The sequence below is a fragment of the Tachypleus tridentatus genome, chromosome 9, assembly GCF_004210375.1.
Source record: "Tachypleus tridentatus isolate NWPU-2018 chromosome 9, ASM421037v1, whole genome shotgun sequence".
Taxonomy (NCBI): domain Eukaryota; kingdom Metazoa; phylum Arthropoda; class Merostomata; order Xiphosura; family Limulidae; genus Tachypleus; species Tachypleus tridentatus.
Genome location: NC_134833.1, coordinates 139,025,292 through 139,049,467, shown reverse-complemented (window position 1 = coordinate 139,049,467; position 24,176 = coordinate 139,025,292). Strand labels below are relative to the sequence as shown.

The following is a 24,176-nucleotide window of genomic DNA, read 5'->3' as shown; positions in this document are numbered from 1 at the left end:
ATATTGTTAAGACGTTTAATTATATGAATCTTAATAGTGAGTTTAAACCTGTTGACTCAGACGTATATTTACAAATATCTATATAAATCCTGGTGGCGAACTTGTCCTGCAGTTGCCACGTTTTATTGAAATATTTAACCAATAATTACGAGAATGATTTTTGATTAGGTGGTTCAGATAGATCTCAACATATTTTTAATTAATAGAAGCTACAGTTTGTTTATAAAAGTGTTGCTCCAAAAATGCAAAAACGTCTGCTCCTGCTACACGATATTAAAATTGCAAAATGAAAAACATATATTAAAAAATAAAATCCCTGAAGGCCATATAAACACTGTCATTATTAGTTAAAGACTAAATCTATAAAACCAGTTGCGAGTTCATCTCAAGAACAACTTGCTGTTGAGACATTTAACCGTCTATATTATACAACTGAGCTTAACAATATAAACTGTTGGTTACTGTAGCAACGTAGACAGTTGGGTACTTCTGTTAATATCAGTTCGTACAATTGACGTCACCGATGATGATGTATACGACCATACTTGTTCCACCAAAACAGCATGACTTGCATGTTATGTAGGCCCAGAGCAAATTGTATATGTAGACGTTTTTTCAATCTGAGTGGACTTTAAACTTGAGAGAAACACGTTGATAAGGGTAATAATCGTAGAGGTTTGGTACTGGGAAGGTTTCACATTAGGACTACAAGAAGCACGAGAGTTCTTGTATACGTAATTCCGTCTATAACGCTGCTTCTGTATCCAAAGATTAGATAACCATTTCCATATCAAAGGTCAAATGCAAGTTGTCTAGAATAGTGTTTTCCTTTGTAGTTAAACTACTGAACAATGGATGAGACTATAAATACCTTGGCCCTTGTTGCAGACACACTGGATGTTCTATTAGAAGATACAAAGTTGTTACGATGTAAGTATCCAGGTTCTGGTAATTATTTTATGTAAACGTATTACTGAAACGCTATATTTCTATTAAAAGATAAACGTTGTCACGGATTAATTATTTTGCTACATTCATGTATTACAGAAACACTAAATTTTTATTAGAAGATAAAACTGCTGTCACGGAGCAGTTATACAGGTTCTCATAATTATATTGCTACTTACGCATATTATCAAAACACTACATTTCTAATAAAAATTAAAAAGTTGGTACAGTAAACCATCCAGGTTCTGGTAAATATATTGTTACAGATACCTGTTAAGCAAATACTAGATGTAAACGTTTTCCTGGTTTATCTGCACACAAAGATTCTCCATACTGCATCTAGACAAAATCTTTCCCATGTGTTTCTTGACACATAATTTCCCGTTATGTACCTACGTGTAGACTTTTCCTTAAACTTTTGGTTACAGACTTTCTCTTATGCATTTAGACGCAAACTTCCCCTAACACATTTAAATATAAGCTTTCCTCTTACACACGTACATGCAGACTTATCACATATATGACCTTTCCAGAATGATTGTTCTAGAGGTAAGAATATTAACCACAACAAGTTAATGAATAGCGATAATTGTGCTGAGTTAGGATTTCCTACCTGACTGATTGTAAAAGAAATTGGACAAAAATTGGCAGTGGAACATAAATAGTCTACATGAATCATGTATATATTAATAACTTGGTGACAGATCTGGCATGGCTTGGTGGTTAGGACGCCTGACTCGCAATTTGCGTGTCGCGGATTAAACCCCAGTCGTCGCACATACTCGCCCTTTCACCCTAAAGAAGGCCAAAATATGACAATCAATACAATTATTTGGTCAGAGTAGATGAAGAGTTGACAGTGAGTGGTGTTCACTAGCTGCCTTCCCTCTGGACTATCACTTCTAAAATATGGAAGGATATCGTAGGTAACCCTCGAATAGCTTTGTGTGAGATATAACAAACAAACAAGTCCTTGTTGGTTAGGAAAAGACTAAAAGATTAAAAACAGATAGAGCACCAGGACCAAACAAGGACTTCCTAGAATTTCAGTAAAACTCAAAGATGTAACATCCAAACTTCTCTGTTTTATTTTTGTCAGTTAATAGACGGTGCACTAGTATATTAAAAAAAGTTCGGCCCGGCATGGCCAGGTGAGTTAAGGCGTTCGATTCGTAATTTGAGGGTCGCGGGTTCGAATCCCGGTCGCACCAAACATGCTCGCCCTTTCAGCCGTAGGTGTGTTATAATGTGACGGTCAATCCCACTATTCGTTGGTAAAAGAGTAGCCCAAGAGTTGGCGGTGGGTGGTGATGACTAGCTACCTTCCCTCTAGTCTTACACTGCAAAATTAGGGACGGCTAGCGCAGATAGCTCTCGAGTAGTTTTGCACTAAATTCAAAAACAAACAAGAAAAGTTCTATTTTTTGGTGTGTAGTAACAGTTGTTCTGGATATTGTACCCTCGTTATTCTTACTTCTGTAAGAAATAAACTAAACTATTTAATAAAGAAACTCTGCAAAATAGTTTAGTAAAAGATAGTATTACAAAATAAATCCAACATATATTCACTTATGAATAAAGAGTGTAAACTCGACTTCTTGATTTTTAAATTACTTTTAATTAAATGCCACATAGATCATTGGCTAAGTAAAAGTTAGCCAAAGCCTAATATTTTCGATTTTGGGGTGATGATATCGATAGGGTCATAAACATTAAATTGGTAAAGTTTGCTGATGATATTAGACCCTTGCATATTTCTACAAGTACTGAGAATGTTGGATTGTTACTAAATAATTTAAATCAATCGGTAAGTGAAACATATTTGGCCAGTATTCATTTATTATAGTAAATGCAAGCTAATGCACTTGGGTTACTATAACGTATATTACAAATGTTATTAGGTACAATAAATATCCCCGTGTGGTAAATTATACTTTCCAGGCTTAATGATCGTCCAAACAATTTTAAAATGTAGTTCTGATACAATCCGTCCCACTGTGATTTTATATTGGTTGTGGCTATTAAGTAATTTTGCTTATTTATATATTAAAAATCATTTTTAAAATAAGATACTTAAACCTTTATAGTTAATAACGATGTTTCAGACAACTATTCTTCGTCTATTTGCTCCTGATTAAGAAAGGTCAACCTTACAAAAGCGCAGGCCCGGCATGGCCAGGTGGTTAGTGCGCTTGACTCGCAATTTGAGGGTCGTGGGTTCGAATTCCCGTCCCACCAAACATGTTCGCCCTTTGAGTCGTGGAGGCATTATAACGTGCCGGTCATTCCTACTATTCTTGATGACAAGAAACCCGCTTGAAATAAAAATGTATATCTGAACGGCTGGTATGGGTATTAACACTTTTATTGATAAGGAGAGAACAACGTCTCGACCTTTTGAGATACAATCCTACTATTCGTTGGTTAAAGAGTAGCCCAAGATTTGGTGGTGGGTGGTGATGACTAATTGTCTTCCCTCTGGTCTTTCACAGCTAAATTATGGACGGCTAACGCAGGTAGTTCTCGTTTATCTTTGCGCGACATTCAAAACTAACTAACTTACTTACAAAAGCGCTCAGGTTATAGCAATGTGTATTTCTGTTAACTCTTTATCAGGTTTGAAACAAGTATGAATAACGATTGTACGGTTCGGAAGAAATCTGTACTCGTATAAAGATACATCTCATGACGAACAGTGTACGCTTAACACCAACAGGCAATATTAACTAAAATTATGTGGTACCGTTTCAACAATATTGTGAAGAATATATATATAAAAAGGGCTGGTTTGGGTTGAGAAACTTTTTATGTAGAGGAGCGAACAACGTTCGTTTTGAAGGTACATAAATATACAGGAAGAATTGAAATGTACACTTCATTTGCTAACCTGTTCGCTAGCTATGTCTTAGAAAATATACGATAAGTTTATTAGTATTCTAATTGACTTTTATGATGTATTAATGGTATTTTAGATACAGTGACCCTTACAAAGAACTTTGAAATAATTTATTTCTTACGGACAATACTTCCATCCAGTTTTCAAATAAACTTATAATATTTATAACCAATATTATATTTCTGAACACGGACATAAACATTTCTGGTAAAGCACTCGTAAACTACAAACCTACTGACGGCCCCATGTGCCACAGTTTCAAATCCTTCATTCTCCTATAAATTTAAAATTACATCCCCAAGTATTGGTTCCTTAGGTTTAGACGCTTAAACATTAATGACCCTGATTTGAAATTCAAGCCTGGCAAGTTTACAGGTTTCATCAAGAAGATGTTATCCTGTTAATAATAAAGGTCCTAAGATCTTCCACAAAGCCTAAAAGAACATAATATGAATTCTATTATTTCCCCATTCTTTCAACAGAAACACACTTCCAGACTTATACAAAATAACTTCACCTTTCTAATTCGTGACCCATGTTTCTCCAGCATCTTTACTAATTCTGCTATTGTATATTTCAAATGTGAAAATAAGTTAAAAGCTACCATGTTCCAAATTACACACAACTAAAACACTACTGCCACCGAGCATGCAAAACCATTTCAACACAACATCTGTTTTGCGTGAAAGCATCCCGATAACACAACAACTTTATGCACACAATATTACACTTAAAACCTCAAGGTCTACTTCACTTGTACATTGCAGTGCGTTATATATTGTGTCACTGCACAAAAGATAAAGAGATATCAAGGTGATTAGCGGATACGTTTCTCGAACACCTGAATCTTCGTGACGGTAAGCCTAGATCGTTGTAATAAGTTAAATCTAAATATTAACTTTTCAAATGGTCTGAACACATTTTTTCTCCCGAATGACTCGTATACCTTAATTTGTAAGATATGCATACGTACTAGGTCATTTCGTAAGTAATGCCCGATTTTAGGTTCAAAAAAAGATTAAGGATTTCAAACGCTTTTAATGTTATTTAATCAATAATGTATGTTCCATTATTATTAATTACTTCCTACCAACGATTCACAAGCTTCTGAATGCCACTTCTATAAAATTTTTGGGGTTTGGAGGAAATGAATGTAAAGAGGGTAGTTTTGACATCTTCATGTGTTTCAAGCTCTTTTCCATCAAGACAGTTCTGCAAACTTCAGAAGAGCTGATAATCAGATGGGGCAAATTCTGGATAATGAGGAGAATGATGGAAGTTTTAACCAGTCTAGCTCTTCAATCTTTGTAGATGTGATCCTTGTTATATGGGGCCGTGCATTATCCTGGTGTAACACAACACCTTTACTATTGACCAAAGCAGGCTTCTTATCTTTCAGTGCAACATTCAACCGCTCTAACTGTTGACAATAGAAGTCTGATGTAATCATTACATTGAGTGGCAGCAACTCAAAGTGGATCACACCAACAATATCCCACCAAACGCTTAACAAGACTTTCCTAGGATGGAGGTAAATTTTGGGCTGTGCTTTAGCCGGTTTACTTGCACTGAGCCATTGTCTGCAGCATTTAACATATTTATAAAATATCCATTTTTCATCTCCAGTCACTAATCTGCCCAAACAAGGTGAGTTACGTTCACGAGAGTGCAGGGAAGTGCAAATGTCTACTCTTTTTCTAAAGTTGGTTTCTGTCAAATCATGGGGGACACATTTTCTAAGTTTTGACACCTTTCAAAGCTGTTGCAGATGACGGTGAACTGTTGAATGGGTTGAATTAAGCTTCTGTGCTAGTTCTTCAACTGTTAAAGCACAATCTTCGTCAAGTGCAGCCAGCAGCAAGTCATCATTAAGCTCAACAGGATGACCTGAACGTGGCACATCACTTAAGCTGTAGTCACCTGATTTGAACTTCTGAAACCACCTTCAACATTTTCTTTTATTGAGAGACTCCACACCATAAATACCTTGAATGTTTCAGGTAGTTTCTGCTGCACTATTGCCTTTTTTAAACACATAAAGCATTATATACCTAATGTGCTCCTTAGACACGTCCACCTTCATAAGGGTTTATTTGATTAATGATCAGAAAAAGTGAAGTTGGGTTAGTTTATTTTATTTGTTTGAACATTTTTATACACGTCTTACTACATATTTTAATCATTAAAGACTTCTACAAAGACATAAATGATGATGTATTTTCTGTATTAAATTTTCGGTTTAACGCGAGATAAAAAGGTTTCATCAATATAGTAATGGCCATAGATTTAAATAACACTAGACTACCTAGTCACTGATCTTTATCATTAAGAGACATGTTCACATACGGCTGCCATTGCTATGTGTTGAAGTTAGAATTGGCAGTCAATGTAAAATGGCTGAGAGCAACGGCGGTTTGTCTTAGTCACGACCCGAAAGAACGAAGAGAAAATAGTGGTATACTATTACTGTCAAATATACTGTAACTAAGAAGCGAAGGCAAAGGGTGTCACATTTCACAAGTAAGAACGATAATATATTAAGTTACATTGGGCAACACCGCCGTGGGCCGTGTGGCAACATCGAACTGGCGTGGATCTATACATCTAGATTTTTTGTGGTTTTTCTTATTTTGGAAAGCATTTGTCGATACAAGTCAGCATAACAGTTTGACAGCTTTTGATTTAAAATATTGACAATATTAAATACTTATTGGAGTGACATTCTAATATCGTTTGCTGGACAGTTAAGCTATACAGAGATACCTCCAAAACATACGCTGTCTACAGATACAAGTTCTGCATACATTCACTTTTGATGTTATCACTGGGTGTCAAGGTAGAAGTTTATTAAATATCCCACTTTGTTAAACGGATGAGAGAGGAAATATGGGTGCACTTCTTATCAGTGACGTTATGGCTTTTACGAGAAAATTTTCAAACATGTATCTAATAGTGTCAATAGACTCATTCTCAGAATTACATATGAGATTAAATTTTAGCAGACGGCCCCTTCCAATCCAAAATTCTTTAGCTGTCAATGTCATTATGATGGCCAGGAATGGCCAGGTGGTTAAGGCACTCTACTCGTAATCCAAGAATCGTGGGTTCGAATCTAGGTCACACCAAACACGCTCGCGCTTTCAGTCGTGGGGGCATTATAATGTGATGGTCAGTCCCACTATTCGTTGGTAAAAGAGTAGCCCAAGAGTTGGCGGTGTGTGGTGATGACTAGTTGCCTTCCCTCTAGTCTTACACTGCTAAATTAGCAGATAGCCCTCGTGTAGCTTTGCGAGAATGAAATTTGGTCTTAATGGCAGGGTGGTCTTGAGAGTCAGTGTTCTAATGAAGAAAATGTTAGCATTTTGACCAAACGAGTTTGTTCTGATTGCAGAATAAGGATAGTAGTGAAATACCTTAAACTGGTGATATGCATGACTTGCACTGAAATAAACAACGAAGGGTTCTGGTAAGGCTACTTCTCACATATCAAACCTCTAATAATTATAAGACTTTGCAGAGAAATGTGCGTGTTTTTCTTAAAACAAAACCACTATCTGCTGGGTCCACCGAGGGGAATCGAACCTTTGATTTTGGCGTCGTAAATCCGTACGCTTACCGCTATACTAGGCGGGTCTTAGGGGGAAGGAGCTCAGATACATTTATTGTCTTTATATTTGGTACAATATATATAATACATCATTGATAAAGTAGGTGTAATAATTTGTGTTACTTTCTTTGGGCTTCATGTTATTTATATAAATTTCTAAGCATTTGTATAATTTTTGTCTCAAATTATCACTTAAATCTGAATGAATTTTGCAATCTTTGCATAATAATAATAATTATGCAATATTTATATAATAAATTTGCTTAAGTTTGGAGATGCAGATATACAAATAAAATCAGACATGATGCGTCACCTATTGTTCATTGGCAACAATATTTTAGATGTATATTTTTCTGTGATACGTAAGAAAGAACGAAGAAGACGAATATATTTTAATCTAAAGATTTCCCTCTGGGCTAAAATTCACATTCATATCAAACCAGATGAAGAAGGGTTGCTTGGAACGTCGTTGTTTAATAAAATAACAGTTTTTCTTTGCTAAACATGTACTTGAAAAAAAAAATCATTTGTAGTAAGGCAGTCTTCCATCGTCCTGTACACCACTAATTTACAATGACCTGGTATGGCCAAGTGGTTAGGGTGCTTGACTCGTAATCCGAGGATCGTGGGTTCAAAGCACCGTCGCACCAAACATGCTTGCTCTCTCAGCCATGGGGCGTTATAATATGACGACCAATCCCACTATTCGTTGGTAAAAGAATAGCCCAAGCGCTGGCGGCGGCTGGTGATAATTAGCAACCTTCCCTCTAGTCTTACACTGCAAAATTATGAACAGTTAGCGCAGACAGTCCTCGTATAGCTTTGCGCAAATTTCGAAAAACAAACAAAACAACTAAACAAAGTAATTTACAAACGAAATCCGTATCATAAGAATAATTGTATGGTTGCAGCAGCGTTTATCGTTAGAGTACAATGATGACTACAATAGCCCTTGCTTTATTAAATTAGTTCTTCCTGACATTCAGATACACCACACTCAGATAAATAATTTGTTGGCTATGCGTCCGAAGATGCAACTCAAACTTTACTGAATTCGACAAATATTGGTGAGTTTCAAACACATCATTTGATTGTTTGTTTGTTTTTGAATTTTGCGCAAAGCTACCCGAAGGCTTTCTGCGCTAGCCGTCCGTAGTTTTGTAGTGTAAGACAAGAGGAAAGGCACCTAGTGATCACCATCCACCGCCAAATCTTGGGCTACTCTTTTACCAACGAATAGTGGGATTGACCGTCACATTATAACGCACCCTCGGCTGAAAGAACGAGCATGTTTGGTGCGACGGGGATTCGAACCGCGACCCTCGGATTACGAGTCGAATACCTTAACCCACCTAGCCTCACATCATTTGATTTCTCTTCGTTAATTACTATCATTTATATGAAACCTCACAATGTATAGTTGATTATGCAGTGGCAGATGTTCCATGCGTATCTTACTCTAGTGTATAGCACCTTCTCATGATTACCAACTACTACTTCACATTTCTCAATTTTATCATATTTGTCGGTCGAGATTTCTTTTCCTTGCACACCTTTGGAAATCCTTTGAAAGAAAAATGGAGATATAGCCTTCCTATCTTTATTTATTTATAATATGTTTGACATATTTCAAAATGATAATCATTTTTATGTTATTATACTCGATACGTTGCTTAATAGGGCCAAGATTATGGTATATGTTGAACATAGAACTGCTTAATCACCTTCTTACGAAACACTTGAAACAACGTTTACGAGTCTTCCTTTCGAAAGACGTATTTTCGAAACTAAGCAACGGAAAGTAACTTGAATTATGATGTTAATGGGCGCTATTCCGAAACGTATCCTAGTGCAAAAAACATTTTCCAGTATTTGACTGCAACATAAACATGACTGTTTGCTATTTCTCAGGGTGAACTTTAAAATTATTAATATCTATAGATATGTACGAGGGCTGTTCAAAAAATACGCGGACTGTTTGAATTGCGCGGCTCCAGTTGGTTCCAGGGAAATCCGCTTGGTGTCGCTAGGTTCGCACAGATCAGCTGATTACGACGCCATTTCCCGATTGCAGATATCTTCATTTGTGTATTAGCTACGCGGTTTTAAGTGAAGTGCGATTTTTTCGTTTGGCGGATTTCAGAATGAATGACCTGAAGGAGCAACGACTTGCTGTGAAATTTTGTGTTAAACTTGGAAAGTCTGCGACTGAAACTTTTGCTATGCTTAACATGGCTTACGGTGATGTTGCTATGAAGCGTACGGCATGTTTAAAGTAGCATGAACATTTTAAGAATGGTCGACAGTCCATTGAAGATGATGAGCGTCCTAGACGTCCTTCCACGTCAACTGACGACCCACACGTCGACAAAATCAACACCCTGGTGCGGGCAAATCGACGTCTGACTGTCAGGGAGCTTGCTGAAGAGTGTGGGATATCAGTTGGATCTTGTTACGAGGTTTTGACCGAAACATTGAAGATGCACCGCGTTGCTGCGAAATTCAGCCCTCAGAACTCGTGAGTTTTTGGCCAAACACTCGATCACTGTTCTTCCCCACCCCCCATACTCACCTGACCTTGCTCCTTACGATTTTTTCTTGTTCCCCAAACTCAAAAGACCCTTGAAAGGAAGAAGATTTGAGACGATTCCCGAGATTAAGGCAAATGCGACGAAGGAGCTGGAGGACATTACAAAAGAAGCGTACCAGGACTATTTCAACAAGTGGAAACACCGTTGGGATAAGTGTGTGCGTTAGGGAGGAGAGTACTTTGAAGGGGTCTCAGACCTGTAACTTCTAAATAAAGTAAATTTTGTTTTATGACGTCAGTCCGCGTATTTTTTTTAACAGCCCTCGTATAATTGTCAATTAATGTTTGTAACTCAAGCCTGTTGGCTACTTGTTACCAGAATCCAACCCTGTGGATACAGATAGTGTTCATGAGTCCTTGCTACAAGAATTCAAGACTGTGAATAAAGACAGTGCTCAAGACTACTTGTTACCAGAATCCAACCCTGTGGATACAGATAGTGTTGTTGTTTTCACGAGGCTTGAAAATTACTGATATCTCTATAGGTACGAATATTGGCCAAGTTTGTTTCACATGGTGAAGCTTAAAGACTGTTGATATTTATAGGTCAGGATGTTTGTAAATTTGTTTTCTAGGCCTATGTCTCAAGGCTGCGTGATGACGAAAAACCCACATGAAGTAAAAATGTATTCTCGAGAGGGCTGGTATGGGTATTAAAACTTTAATTAAAATAAAGTACAGAACAACGTTTCGACCTTCATAAGTCATCTTCAAGTTAACCTGAAGGTCAAAACGTTCTTCTGTACTTTATTTTAGTTAATATTTTAATACCCTACCAGCAGTCTTGAAAATGCAAGTTTAAAGGCTGCTTAACTCTCTAGGTGTATTTTTAAAGTTCCTAAAACCTTTTATTTAACATTTTCGTGTATGAGTTAAAGAAATGGTTATAGTTTAGCAGACATCTAAAGCCACAATTTGTACCACATTCGATCGTGGGTGCCTAAGGAACTGGTGAGTTACATTAACAAAGTTGAGAATGTGATATAGATGTAGTCAGCTACAAAGAGACTGCGAGTCGTGAGAGAGATTTTCATTTCCAGGCAGATTCGTTGCTATTTGGAAGGGTCAAAACGTGGTTGTAAAGTGTAGTAAACCTTCCTAATCACCCATTATACTTGCTAATCGTGCGTCCGACTGTTTAGTTTACTTACTCGATTTCTCCAGAATAATTTATCATATTCCTTATCATTTGTTTTATCTTCTTTCTTTTTAAGCTCACTTTACTTACTTTCACTCAGTAACTCATTGCTCCTTCTCACTAGTGTATTATTTCTGTTCTCCTTTTCTTTTCATTTCAAGCCCGGCATGGCCAGGTGGTTGAGGAACTCCACTTGTAATCCGGGAGTCAGGAGTTTGAATCCCCGTCACGCCAAACAGCCGTGGGGGAGTTATAATGTGACGGTCAATCCCACTATTCATTGGTAAAAGAGTAGCCCAAGAGTGAGCGGTGGGTGGTGACGACTAGCTGCCCTCCCTCTAGCCTTATACTGTTAAATTAGAGATGACTAGCGCAGATAGCCCTTGTATAGCTTTGCGCGAAATTCAAAGCAAACTATTTCATAAATAATTTTGTTGCTGTTAATCGTCACATGTAACATGTTTCTTTCATTCTACCTGCAATGAAAAAAAACAGTAAAATAATCAGAAATGTTTCTCATTATTGTGTATTCTATTTCTACAGGGCGTAATTTTGACCAAACCAAGATTCAGGAGAAAAATTATGAAGAAACTGACTCTGGAGTGCCGAATAATTATCACAGAAGTGTATCAAGTGAAAGTGCAGTGAGTTCTGACAAGGATACTGAAAGCACTATGGATACAGCTAGTGTTCATGGGTCTTTGATACCAGAATCCAATAATGTAGATAAAGACAATACTCAAGGGTCCTTGCTACTAATTTCTACCACTTTGTATAAAGATAGTGCTCATGGATCCTTGCAACCAGAATCCAACACTATGGATACAGATAGCGTTCAAGGGTCCTCGCTACAAGAATCCAACACTGTGAATACAGACAGTGCTCATGGCTACTTGTTACCAGAATCCAACCCTGTGAATACAAACAGTGCTCAAAGGTCCTTGCTACTAAATTCTAACACTTTATATAAAGATAGTGCTTATGGGTCGTTGCTACCAGAATTCAACCCTGTGGATACAGACAGTAATCATGAGTCCTTGCTACAAGAATTCAACACTGTGAATAAAGATAGTGCTCAAGACTACTTGTTACCAGAATCCAACCCTGTGGATACAGATAGTGTTCAAGGGTCCTTGCAACAAGAATACAACACTGTGAATACAGACAGTGCTCATGGCTACTTGTTACCAAAATCCAACACCATGGATACAAATAGCGTTCAAAGGTCCTTGTTACCAAACTTCAACCCTGTGGATACAGATAGTGTTCAAGGTTCCTTGCTACAAGAATCCAACACTGTAAATACAGACAGTGCTCATGGGTACTTGTTACCAGAATCCAACCCTGTGGATACAGATAGTGTTCAAGGTTCCTTGCTACAAGAATCCAACACTGTAAATACAGACAGTGCTCATGGGTACTTGTTACCAGAATCCAACCCTGGGGATACAAGCAGTGCTCAAAGGTCCTTGCTACTAAATTATAACACTTTGTATAAAGACAGTGCTTATGGGTCCTTGCTACCAGAATTTAACACTGTGGATACAGACAGTAATCATGAGTCTTTGCTACAAGAATTCAACACTGTGAATAAAGATAGTGCTCAAGACTACTTGTTACCAGAATCCAACCCTGTGGATACAGATAGTGTTCAAGGGTCCTTGCTACAAGAACCAAACACTGTGAATACAGACAGTGCTCATGGCTGCTTGCTACCAGAATCCAACACTATGGATACAAATAGCGTTCAAAGGTCCTTGTTACCAAAATTCAACCCTGTGGATACAGATAGTGTTCAAGGTTCCTTGCTACAAGAATCCAACACTGTAAATACAGACAGTGCTCATGGGTACTTGTTACCAGAATCCAACCCTGGGGATACAAGCAGTGCTCAAAGGTCCTTGCTACTAAATTATAACACTTTGTATAAAGACAGTGCTTATGGGTCCTTGCTACCAGAATTTAACACTGTGGATACAGACAGTAATCACAGGTCTTTGCTACCAGGATCCAACCCTGTGGATACAGACAGTAATCACGGGTCCTTACTACCAGAATCCAACACTGTTGATACAGACAATACTCGAGGGTACTTGCTATTAAACTCGAGCACTGTACATACAGACATTGCTCAAGGGTTTTCATTATTAGATTCCAGCACTGCGGATATAGACAGTATTAAAGGGTCCTTACTACCAGACTCTAACGTTGCCTCTCCATCTGTCTCTGAAAATCTCGTGTACAGACTTAATATAGGCGATCCTCACTCATTAGAGTTTCACGACAACGAAAGCACATCTTGTAGAACAGAAAATGTGGAAAATAAATTTCATGAAAAGTTAGAAAGACCTGTCTTCCAGGCAAAAGATGACAAAAACGGGCATTTCGTTCTCAATAAAGAGATTGTTGAAGCTAGACTGAAACAAGTAGAGATAGGGAATGATAAGAGAAACGTCATACTAGACTCAAAAGACGCTACTGTATTATCTTCTGAAATTATTTATCTAGTGCCAGAAATCGTTGAAGACACAAGACATTCCAGAAATTTTACAACGAACTGGGATCCAGTGAGTAAACAGTTGGTTATTTTTATGATACTAGTTTGGTTATATAAGAACTCAATGTTGTAAATTCTTTAAGTTTATTACAGCCTAACAATGTCAGTATATTAGTATTTTACCTAAGTATGATTGTTTTTACTCCTGTCTTAACACTCACGAAGAAACAGATGACTTTACTTTTCACACTTGTTTTTATCGGTTATACATGATAAAACTTTTGTTTATTTTATTCCTAACGTTTCATTAGGCCTACACTCTGTCATCAGACGATATACAAGTACTGAGGATTTGTGCAACCGATAAAAACGTGTGAATTTTAAAAACATAGTTCTTTCTCAATTTACTTTTATTTTGCTACGATTCTTGAACTTGTTGAGTTTACCTCTAGGCTTATAGCTATGTCTGCTGATATCGAGGCTTGTGAATTAGTTGAATTGACTTCAAGATTTATTAAAACGAGTGTTAGATTAGGCTGACATTGGGCTTAACAAACTAAGTGGATCGGCCTCCAGGTTTATGAATTGAGTGAACTGACTTCAAGATTTATAAACTGGATGGGTTGGCCTCTAGATTCATAAAATGAGTGAGTTTACCTTTATTTTTTTAAAATTGGTAAGTTGATTTCGATGTTTACAATTTGGATGGGTTGTTCTAGAGGTTTATAAACAAAATGGATTGGCATCTGGCTCATGAAATGGGTGGGTTGACTTTGAGATTTGTAAAGTGAATGGGTTGGCGTCGAAACCTATAACAATTTGAATTTCCTTCTAGATTCATGAACTAAGTGGATTCGTGAATTGGACGGAAGTTAAATATTATTTTATCGTAAACTTAGCAGTAGTTATCCATACTAACTAGAGCATCTACGATAAACTAAGAAACATTAATAAACATTATATTTTGTTACAGAGAGATCTTCTAATGGAACTTTACAAAGTAGAATTTTCTCCAGAGGTAAGTAAAACCTATTGTGAAAATATGTTACTTCTTGAATGATATGTTAGGGGATTTATTCCCCTTAACTTTCATGCAATAGCGAACTCATCCTTGTCCAGTTTAATATAATATATCATGTTATGTTTTGTCGTATATTTTGTTCATTAAAATTATCTATGTAGTTGTAGACCTTAGAACTCTTAAATGGCCATCACTTCTGAGCATTTATATTAAAACCTGTTAAGCGAGTTTATTTCATTCTTGGGGGAAAGGATGAGATTTGATGTATTTTCATTAAGTTTTTTTGGTGGGGAGGGACCCCTAATAACCTACGCTTAAAACTTAAGCTTATTACTTTGTTTGAAACTGTCTCGGGACTGTTTTTGATGTGTTTACAGATACGTCACTGATTTTAAGATATTTGTATCCTACCTCTCTTAGTTTACCTAACGAAAACATTTTACACCTTTTTGATTTTTATAGTTTCCACAAACACATGATAAAAATCAAATATATCCATTTCTAATTGCAGGATACCCAAGAAAGCACAACACTTTTAAATATCGAAGGTTATCTAGAAAAACTCCCCTTGGGAGTAAAAAATGCAACATACTGGAACCCATGGAAACGGAAGTATTTCTGTGCAAGGAATGGTTTTCTCTTCTCATACGATGTACGTAAGAAAACAATAATATATTTGGATGCTTCAAACAAACCCCTAATATAAATATAACGTATAAACTATACACGAAAAGAGGAAATGTTTTGTTATAGTTTTAATGTTCAGTATTTTCTAGAATTAAATAATAGTTTATTTTGAGTATTTTCATATTCTTAAAAACGTATAAGCCTGAAGCCTCGTATGTAACTTCTGCCTGTTTTATGCTCAAGTAGTTGTTGAGAAGTGAGTGAAAGTCTATATACAAGATGGACAGAAAAGTGCCACCTCTTAAAAATGTTGTTATTTTGTTATATGTTTCTATTAAATAACGCAAAAATAAGTAAAACTCTATGTTTTCAGAACGCATTCGACGAGATCTGTTCAATTTGAACTACAAAACAAGCAACAAACCCTCACATTAGAAGAATATGTGTACCTATGGTTGTTGCTTTGAAATTAAGCACAGAGCTACACAAGTGACTATCTGTGCTCTGCCCATCACGTGTATCTGCATCCAGCTTCTAGCGTTGTAAACCCACAAATATAACGCTGTGCCATTGGAAGGGGTGCAATATTTGATACTCTTGAATGAACTTTTAGTCAGAATACAAAGCTACAAATGATAAAATCATATTTTAATTTCCATATCTAAAATGCACATCGCCCATTCTACTACTTATCACTCATCTCATATATATATTGCGAACCATGATGTTTGTTCGAGTGTTCTTCTGACTCCCGGTTACGGCGACTGCTTTCCTCTAAGCGTTTGAAAAGATGCGCATGCACACAAAGCTCAATAATCACTTTTGAATGACGAGGGGACAGGCATGAATAATGTTATTCCAAATTTTATTTTGCAAGCAGAGTATTCTACACAAAGATGCTGTGAATTAATCAAACTATCATTCACATTTCAAAAGGTGACAAAACTTAAGGAATAAAAATATGTAGATTTGCTGTATGTTATTGTTCAGCGGCTCTTAACATTACTGAAATGCTTAACAATTACTTTTTACAGCAGCTCAAACCTTTTACTCTGAGTGAAACCAAGCGTAAAACACAATTAACCTTTTTAAAGTCCATGAAATAATTTAAACTGATAGATTCATTTGAACTTTTCCTGTCACTGGGGACGAATAATTTTGCGTATAGTATATAATTAAGAGTAGAATCTACTAATAATCTCGTGCAGAAACACGAGATATCCGGATGAAGCTTGTACTTCCGGAACAAGCTTAATCATTAACGAAAGAGATGCGGATATTGTTTTGAATATTAGAAATGTGAAATTCGTAATAAAGCGAAGCTTTTGTGTTAATACTGATTAATACGTTTACGGAGATGCCGGGTATAACCACAGGGAATGCTGTCACTGATTAATACGTTTACGGAGATGCCGGGTATAACCACAGGGAATGCTGTCACTGATTAATACGTTTACGGAGATGCCGGGTATAACCACAGGGAATGCTGTCACTGATTAATACGTTTACGGAGATGCCGGGTATAACCACAGGGAATGCTGTCACTGATTAATACGTTTACGGAGATGGCGGGTATAACCACAGGAAATGCTGTCAATAAATTTTTAAATTCAGATTCCCAATATTTTCTATTTTGGTTTTGTTATTCACGTATAGATTATTTAATACAATCGATAATGTACGTACGTATCGCGATGTGTATTTCAGGTATCAATAATGTTAGTGATTATTGCTTTATGTAGGTAACAGCAATTATATATATATATATATATGTAGGTAACAGCAATTGTATATATAGATGTATATATATATGTAGGTAACAGCAATTGTGTATATATATATATATATATATATATATGAAATGACTTATTCAATTATGTTCCCATGACCTTTACCTTATCCATGCTCTTTATAAGTTCTTCATTAATGTGTAAACATTATTAAACATTAATTAACTAAATATTGTCTACCCTTCACTAGTTCAGGGTAAATCTGCAAGCTTACGACGCTACAAATTGAGCTTCGATACTCATGATTGGTAGAGCACAGATAGTTCACAGTGTACCTTTGCGCTTGACCACAACCAGTCAATTATCTAAAAATATTGCCTTTACTTATTTCGATTCTTGGTCGTCGAATCCACTAAACAATCTGAAACCTCCAACAAAGCGACAACTTTCTTACAGCCCTGATTGCAGCATCACACATTTTAACATCACCAATAAACTTGATTCTTCTGTTTTTAATTCCTCATTCAGGTCAATTATATAAGTAATAAGAAGAATGAGAGCCAGTCCTAAGATATAGGATGTTGAGGTAACACCATGTTTCCTTTCTGATAGCTCCTCACTGGCTTAGCAGTAAGTCTTAGGAATTTAACACTAAAAATTCGAGTTTGGATACTCGAGGTGCGCAATCACTGATAATCTTTTGTACAAATAAATACATCTCTCTTAGTGTTTTGCAGTAGTATTAATAGAATAATTCAGAAAGCAATTGCTCAGTTTTCTTTTCCAGAGTATTCATTCAGAAAAACCAAGTCTCGAGCTACGGCTTATGGGTGGTACTGTAGATATTTTGGAAAGCAACATAATAAGCGTTGATGACAAGGTAAGTGTGACAAAAGGTGAGATACTTTTGAGAAGAAACTTGGTCTATCTTAAGCTAAACTATTAGTAAATTCTGAATAGCTATTATCACCATGGCAATATCAGTTTTTCAAAAACTTAACTCCGAGACTTCAAAGATCCAATAGTTTAGTTGGTTGTATCTTTTAGATCAACATTAGTTTCACTTATGTTTCAGATAATTCAATTTCAGATAAGTTATATTCATATAACAAAAAACATACGTTATCAAATGTTAATCAAACAATTAATTTTCTTAAGTAGTGACAAGTAAACATGTCCCTCCTCTCTAGTAGGGAAGTGGTAAAGTCTTCGGAATTATAATGCTCAAATCAGGGATTTGATGGTCCGATGTGGCGTTGCTAAAAGAACACACACACACAAGTAAAAATACAAAATAAAAAATCGACCAAGACTAAATAATTGTTCTAAAGCTCTTATATCATGGTAAACATTTGGTAGTCAAAGATTATAAATGATTTATTTAAGTCTTCAGTTATCAGTTTTGGAGAAACAGAATAGCTTGTTTAGGCTGTTTGACGCTCTAGGTTTCTTGTATTTCCTAACCAGAGAGAACACTCTGTAATTCTGAAGTGTCGAGATGAAAAGGAGACCAATGACTGGTTTCAGTCGCTTCAGACTCATTGCCACGAAGACTTTAGCATGGTTTACGTTCAGCCTGTTCGTTATCCACTAAAATGTCATAAGGTAAAGCTCACTTCAGTGCATTAATCAGAACATGTGTTCTGTGTGTTTCAAGATTTCTTTTTATCCTATAAATAATTATCTCTATTAAAGTAATTAAAAACTTCATTTTAAAGACTTCTAGTTGATATTCACGGCTACGATATTCGTAACAAACTAACTATGAGGTAAAGTGGTGTGGTATTCAACCTTGTATATCATAGTAAGTATTAGGTATTTTATGGATGCAATGTACATGATCCGATCCAAATAATGAATACTTAAACTGATAATTTATTCTATTCTTATCGTCTTTCAAACATTGATTTTGGTATTAACAAAGTATTAATTACACATCATTGAATAACGCCAAGTGTTTCGTGTGCAAATGTAACGAACTCCAATTCAGTTCTTTGTGTTTTTCAGGATGTAGTAATTGTTGATGTAGGAAGTTTCTCCATCCGTGCTGGTATTCTCATGGATCACCGTAAGTCTAATACAGTTTACTGGCAGTATGAAAATAGTAGTTTAGTTTTACAACTTATACATCAGTAGCATAATGCCTTAATACAGTTTACTGGCACATCATTAACATAAAAAATACTTAATTGTAACTTACTGGCACATTAATATGAAAATAGTAACTTAACACAACTTAAGTATCATAATAAAACTTAAGTACAGCTTACTGACACTTCAGTGTCATAGCTTACTGACACATCACTACCAGAGAACTAATGGCACATCAATATGAAAATGGTAGCTTAATACAGATTAACGGCACATCAATACCGTAAAAGTACTTTAGTTAAACTTAGTGATATGACAATTTGAAAGTAGTTGTTTAATACAGCTTACTGACACGTCACTGCTGTAAAAATATTTTAATTCAACTTAAAGGCACATACGTACCTTAATAAAACTCAAGTACTTCTTACTGACACATCAGTATTAAAATATAAGTTTAGTATAACTTACTAAAACATCAGTATCATAATGACATTTTAGTTCTGACTTCTGACACATCAGTAATTTTATAATGGTTGAGTGTAGATAACATTACATCAGAAACACACCTCTTGAACACGGTGCTTTAATCAACCTTTTTTACACCCTAAACCCTCATCAGCAGTCTTATTCTCTTAAGAAAATATTCTACCATCTGTATTTGTATAATGATTCACCACACTAAGTCATGTTGGTTTCTGTGGTTGTGTACCCCACAAACCTCATACAACATTCTGCAGCTGTGCACTTTTACAACCCAGTCAGCCAGTCTCTGTTCCATCATTGTGTATATCAGAAATCTCAAACAACGTCTTATCTTCTCCAGTTATATTCGGATTCAGCCTGATGGATCAGCCTAATTCCTGTTCTACCTCAACAGCTTAAATTAACTGATTTTAACAATTCATTAACCTCATATTTGTGTATTTTACCTTTTGCGGTTCTTCTAACTCAGTAGTTTTTTTACATTTCTGTCAAAAGAACTTTGTAAATAAAAATGTTAATCGTAATTTATTACTTTTAGCAACTCTGCCTCAAATGTTCTTCCCAACTATCTGTGCAACAAACAAGTACTGTAGGTAAGAAATCTTGAAACTCTCTATGAACAGTGCTTCTACTAAATTAGCTCTTTCACTTGTAAACTTAGTTTTTAATTGTAAATAACATAGTTTGAAATTATTTTCCTACTGATATTTATTGCATGTAATTGGCTAAAGAATTCTGAACGTTTGAGTTAGTTCATGATAATAATTTTGTTACTTAACATCTTAATGCATGTAAACATTTACTCTAACGTTTATTATTAATAAGGCATTTGAATCATTTATTGGATAATTAACTCAGCCAGTCAAACAGTCACTTCTTATACCTGTAATATTTTAGTGTAGAAAAATCCATTGTGAACTTAATAGTGTAATGAAACTTACTTCAGTATCACTTTGTTTTATTCTAGTAAGAAACATATATTTGGATTAGAGGCTTTAAACCCTAAAATTCGCTGCACATCCGATATATGTTTTCCTGTTTCATCATGTGCAAAAAGGTCGAAGGTAAATTTTTAGAAATTAGTATGCATTAAATAGTAAACTTGCAAAGTGTATGTTTTACCTGTAAGCAGTGTATAGATATATTAACAACTTATTGAGAGCTTTTAGTAATTGTGTACTATTTATCAACAGTGTCTCGATCCCATTATAAAATATATTGTTTCATAGTTATAAACTAAAGTTAATAGAACGTCTTTATTTGGGATTTAATGACAAGAATAATCCTTAATGTTAACTTTATTTAAAAACATTATTGTTAGAATACCTTTCATTTTGTTTTACTACCATTTAAAGCAGTGCTTCTTAACTGGGTGAACAATTCACCCAGAGATGAACAAGATTAGAATCAGGGTGAATGAATCAGATTAGAATCAGGGTGAATTATACAACAACAAAAAGTCATTAGTTATTATTATTTATTCATTATTATTATTTATTCAAGACGTAGTTTGATAAATACGTTTATATTTTATTTAATGTGCATTGTATTCATTCTAGTTGTAGTTTAGTGTATATTTAAATCATAATAAATAATGTAGCATTCTAATTTAATACTTTTTGCCTTTTTCAAAATGGGGTGACAGAGATGTTATGAAAAGCTTATAGGGGTGAATGATATTGGAATATGTTGATAAGCGCTGAGTTAAAGGACAGTACAACACAGGTTATTAGGTGTACGTAAACTTTATGTTTAGCTATAACAACAAAACAAGGGATAGTACAACACAGGTTATTAGGTGTATGTAAACTTTATGTTTAGCTATAACAACGAAACAAGGGATAGTACAATACAGGTTATTAGGCGTATGTAAACTTTATGTTCAGCTTTAACAACAACCAAAAAAGGACAGTACAACACAGGTTATTAGGTTATTTAAACTTTATGTTCAGCTATAACAACAAAGCAAAGGATAGTACGACACAGGTTATTAGGTGAATGTACACTTTATGTTCAGTTATAACAGCAAATTATTTTGTTTACTTTCAACATGCAGTTTTGTCACTGATGAAAAGATGTAACCCGTTATATCATTGAAAACGCATTTAATCCAGTTTTACTGATATCTTCACTATTTATTTTTACTAATTCCACAGTATTCATGTGCAAAATAAATTCTAGGAATTATACGTTTCATGTATTAAAAAAGGGTTTAAAATAAACCCTTTTTGGAATTCATTTCTGAACTTTCTTGTAGTGAAACCGTGATTTTCGTTGCTCATTAATTTCATAGAAAGAATCCCCATGCTGCACACTGTCTTGTTTGTTTGCTATCCAACGTACTGCACATTGTCTTGTTTGTTTGCTATCCAACGTACTGCACACTGTCTTGTTTGTTTGCTATCCAACATACTGCACATTGTCTTGTTTGTTTGCTATCCAACATACTGCACATTGTCTTGTTTGTTTGCTATCTAACGTACTGCACACTGTCTTGTTTGTTTGCTATCCAACGTACTGCACACTGTCTTGTTTGTTTGCTATCCAACATACTGCACACTGTCTTGTTTGTTTGCTATCCAACATACTGCACATTGTCTTGTTTGTTTGCTATCCAACATACTGCACATTGTCTTGTTTGTTTGCTATCCAACATACTGCACATTGTCTTGTTTGTTTGCTATCCAACATACTGCACACTGTCTTGTTTGTTTGCTATCCAACATACTGCACATTGTCTTGTTTGTTTGCTATCCAACATACTGCACACTGTCTTGTTTGTTTGCTATCCAACGTACTGCACATTGTCTTGTTTGTTTGCTATCCAACATACTACAAACTATCTTACCTGTTTCCTAGCTCACATACTGCGAATGTCTTTTTTGTTTGTTCTCAATTGAACGTTCCAAACAGTATCTTTCAAAATTTTCTTTTCATCAGACTGCTCCTACACTCTTTTCACTTTGTATCTCCATTTTCCTTTGATTTCTGTAGGCTTTACCGCCTTTTCTTCCTTTATTCAAAGTTTTGGAGCTGGTGTACATGGTTAAGTCGATCTATTAGAATTGTCTAGCTTCTCTTATTTCCTTCACTAGAATATTTCGTCTCAGTCTATTGTTACTAGAGGTCATGGCTATTTAAAAACGTTTGGTACTTCAGTGTTATTTTCGTACTCGCTCCTCTATATGAGATTGTCTTCCTTTATCACACGGACTATTTTCTTTCATCTAAAGATATGCTTTCCACTCTGCCTTAAGCTACTATGCGGTTTAACCTAGTTATTTTCGATTTACTGGAAAGAAAACTAATTTAAAGAAGATAGCTTTTCTCTGTCATGAACAAGCCAATACCTTTTGTTTGTTGTTGTTGGAGTCCTGCTGTTGGCTGCATTCACGGAAGAAGAACTGCTGACGTAAGCGCCGTTCCTTTAAAGAGTCTTATTTCTTCTGTCTTACCAATTCTAATTCACCTCAGTCACCTGCGACATCATAAAATTTTAGCTGCTTCTGTTATTTACTTTCTAGTTTCTTCTTCATTTCCCCCAATGGCAAAGCGGTATGTCTGCTGACTTAAAACGTTATAAACCATGTTTCGATACCCATGGTGGGCAGAACACAGATAGCCCATTGTGTAGCTTTGGGATAATTTTTTTTTAATTTTCCTTCCTCCATTTTGTTTTTCAATTTGCTTTATTTTATGCATTGTGTGTTTCTTACTCACTTTATCCTCATTGGTTAAATTAAAGCCTAAGTTCGTGCATAATTTATTGCATTCTGTATTTTAGTGGTTGATGCCAACCAGATGTTTACAAGGATATTGTACTTCAGTATTGTTTGTATTGTTTCACTTAAACATATTTTGAAAAAACTTAACTAACTGCTAAATCGAATTCCGTTACTTCAAGATTTTACTCTGCACTTCGTCTGATAAAAGTAACGCTCAAATCTCACAATTAGATCAGAGTAATACAAGAGTTGACGATAGGTGCTGTTGAATAGATGCCAACTCTAAAGTCGATCAGCTCAAAATTAGTGGCGACTAATGCAAATAATGGTATGTATAGTTGTGAAAAAATACAAAAATAGAACAAAGTGTAAATAACAATATTATGTTAGTTCACATATTGCTTTCTCGGTTATACTTTTTTACTTTAAACTTTACAATATCTACCTCTCTTAAATGTTACTACAATACATAAGGATATAATTAAAATAAATTTCTTATAGCTAGCCATAAAACTATAAACATACGCATTAAACTGATAGATCCCGTCTATAAAATTTTCTAATTCAATACAAACACTTATTTAAACATTAAAATTCTGCTATATACCACTAGAGAGCGATGTATTATGATTAGAAAGAATGACATCCTTTGTAGCTGTTTGTTTTTCTTTTAGCAAAGCCACATCAGGCTATCTGCTGAGTCCACCGACTGGAACTCGGACTACTCAAGGCTACAAAGCCTTGAAAACAGTACAAAACTGTAGCTCTGATACATCCCGTTTCACCACAATTTTATATTGGCAGTAGCTGTCATGTAACTGAG

The 24,176-nt window shown here is 35.5% G+C and overlaps 1 protein-coding gene across 1 annotated transcript in view; it reads left to right on the top strand.

Annotated features, from left to right (window-relative positions):
• The first annotated feature begins 711 nt into the window (after positions 1–711).
• The window catches only part of LOC143226502 (uncharacterized), a 34,384-nt gene continuing 10,919 nt past the window's right edge, over positions 712–24,176 (top strand). The window contains exons 1-9 of the mRNA XM_076457529.1: positions 712–930; positions 11,723–13,746; positions 14,650–14,694; positions 15,209–15,349; positions 17,842–17,934; positions 18,522–18,659; positions 19,062–19,122; positions 20,167–20,221; positions 20,596–20,692. Coding sequence (XP_076313644.1) covers positions 852–930; positions 11,723–13,746; positions 14,650–14,694; positions 15,209–15,349; positions 17,842–17,934; positions 18,522–18,659; positions 19,062–19,122; positions 20,167–20,221; positions 20,596–20,692 — 2,733 coding nt within the window. The 5' untranslated portion in view covers positions 712–851. The remainder of the gene's footprint in view (positions 931–11,722; positions 13,747–14,649; positions 14,695–15,208; positions 15,350–17,841; positions 17,935–18,521; positions 18,660–19,061; positions 19,123–20,166; positions 20,222–20,595; positions 20,693–24,176) is intronic.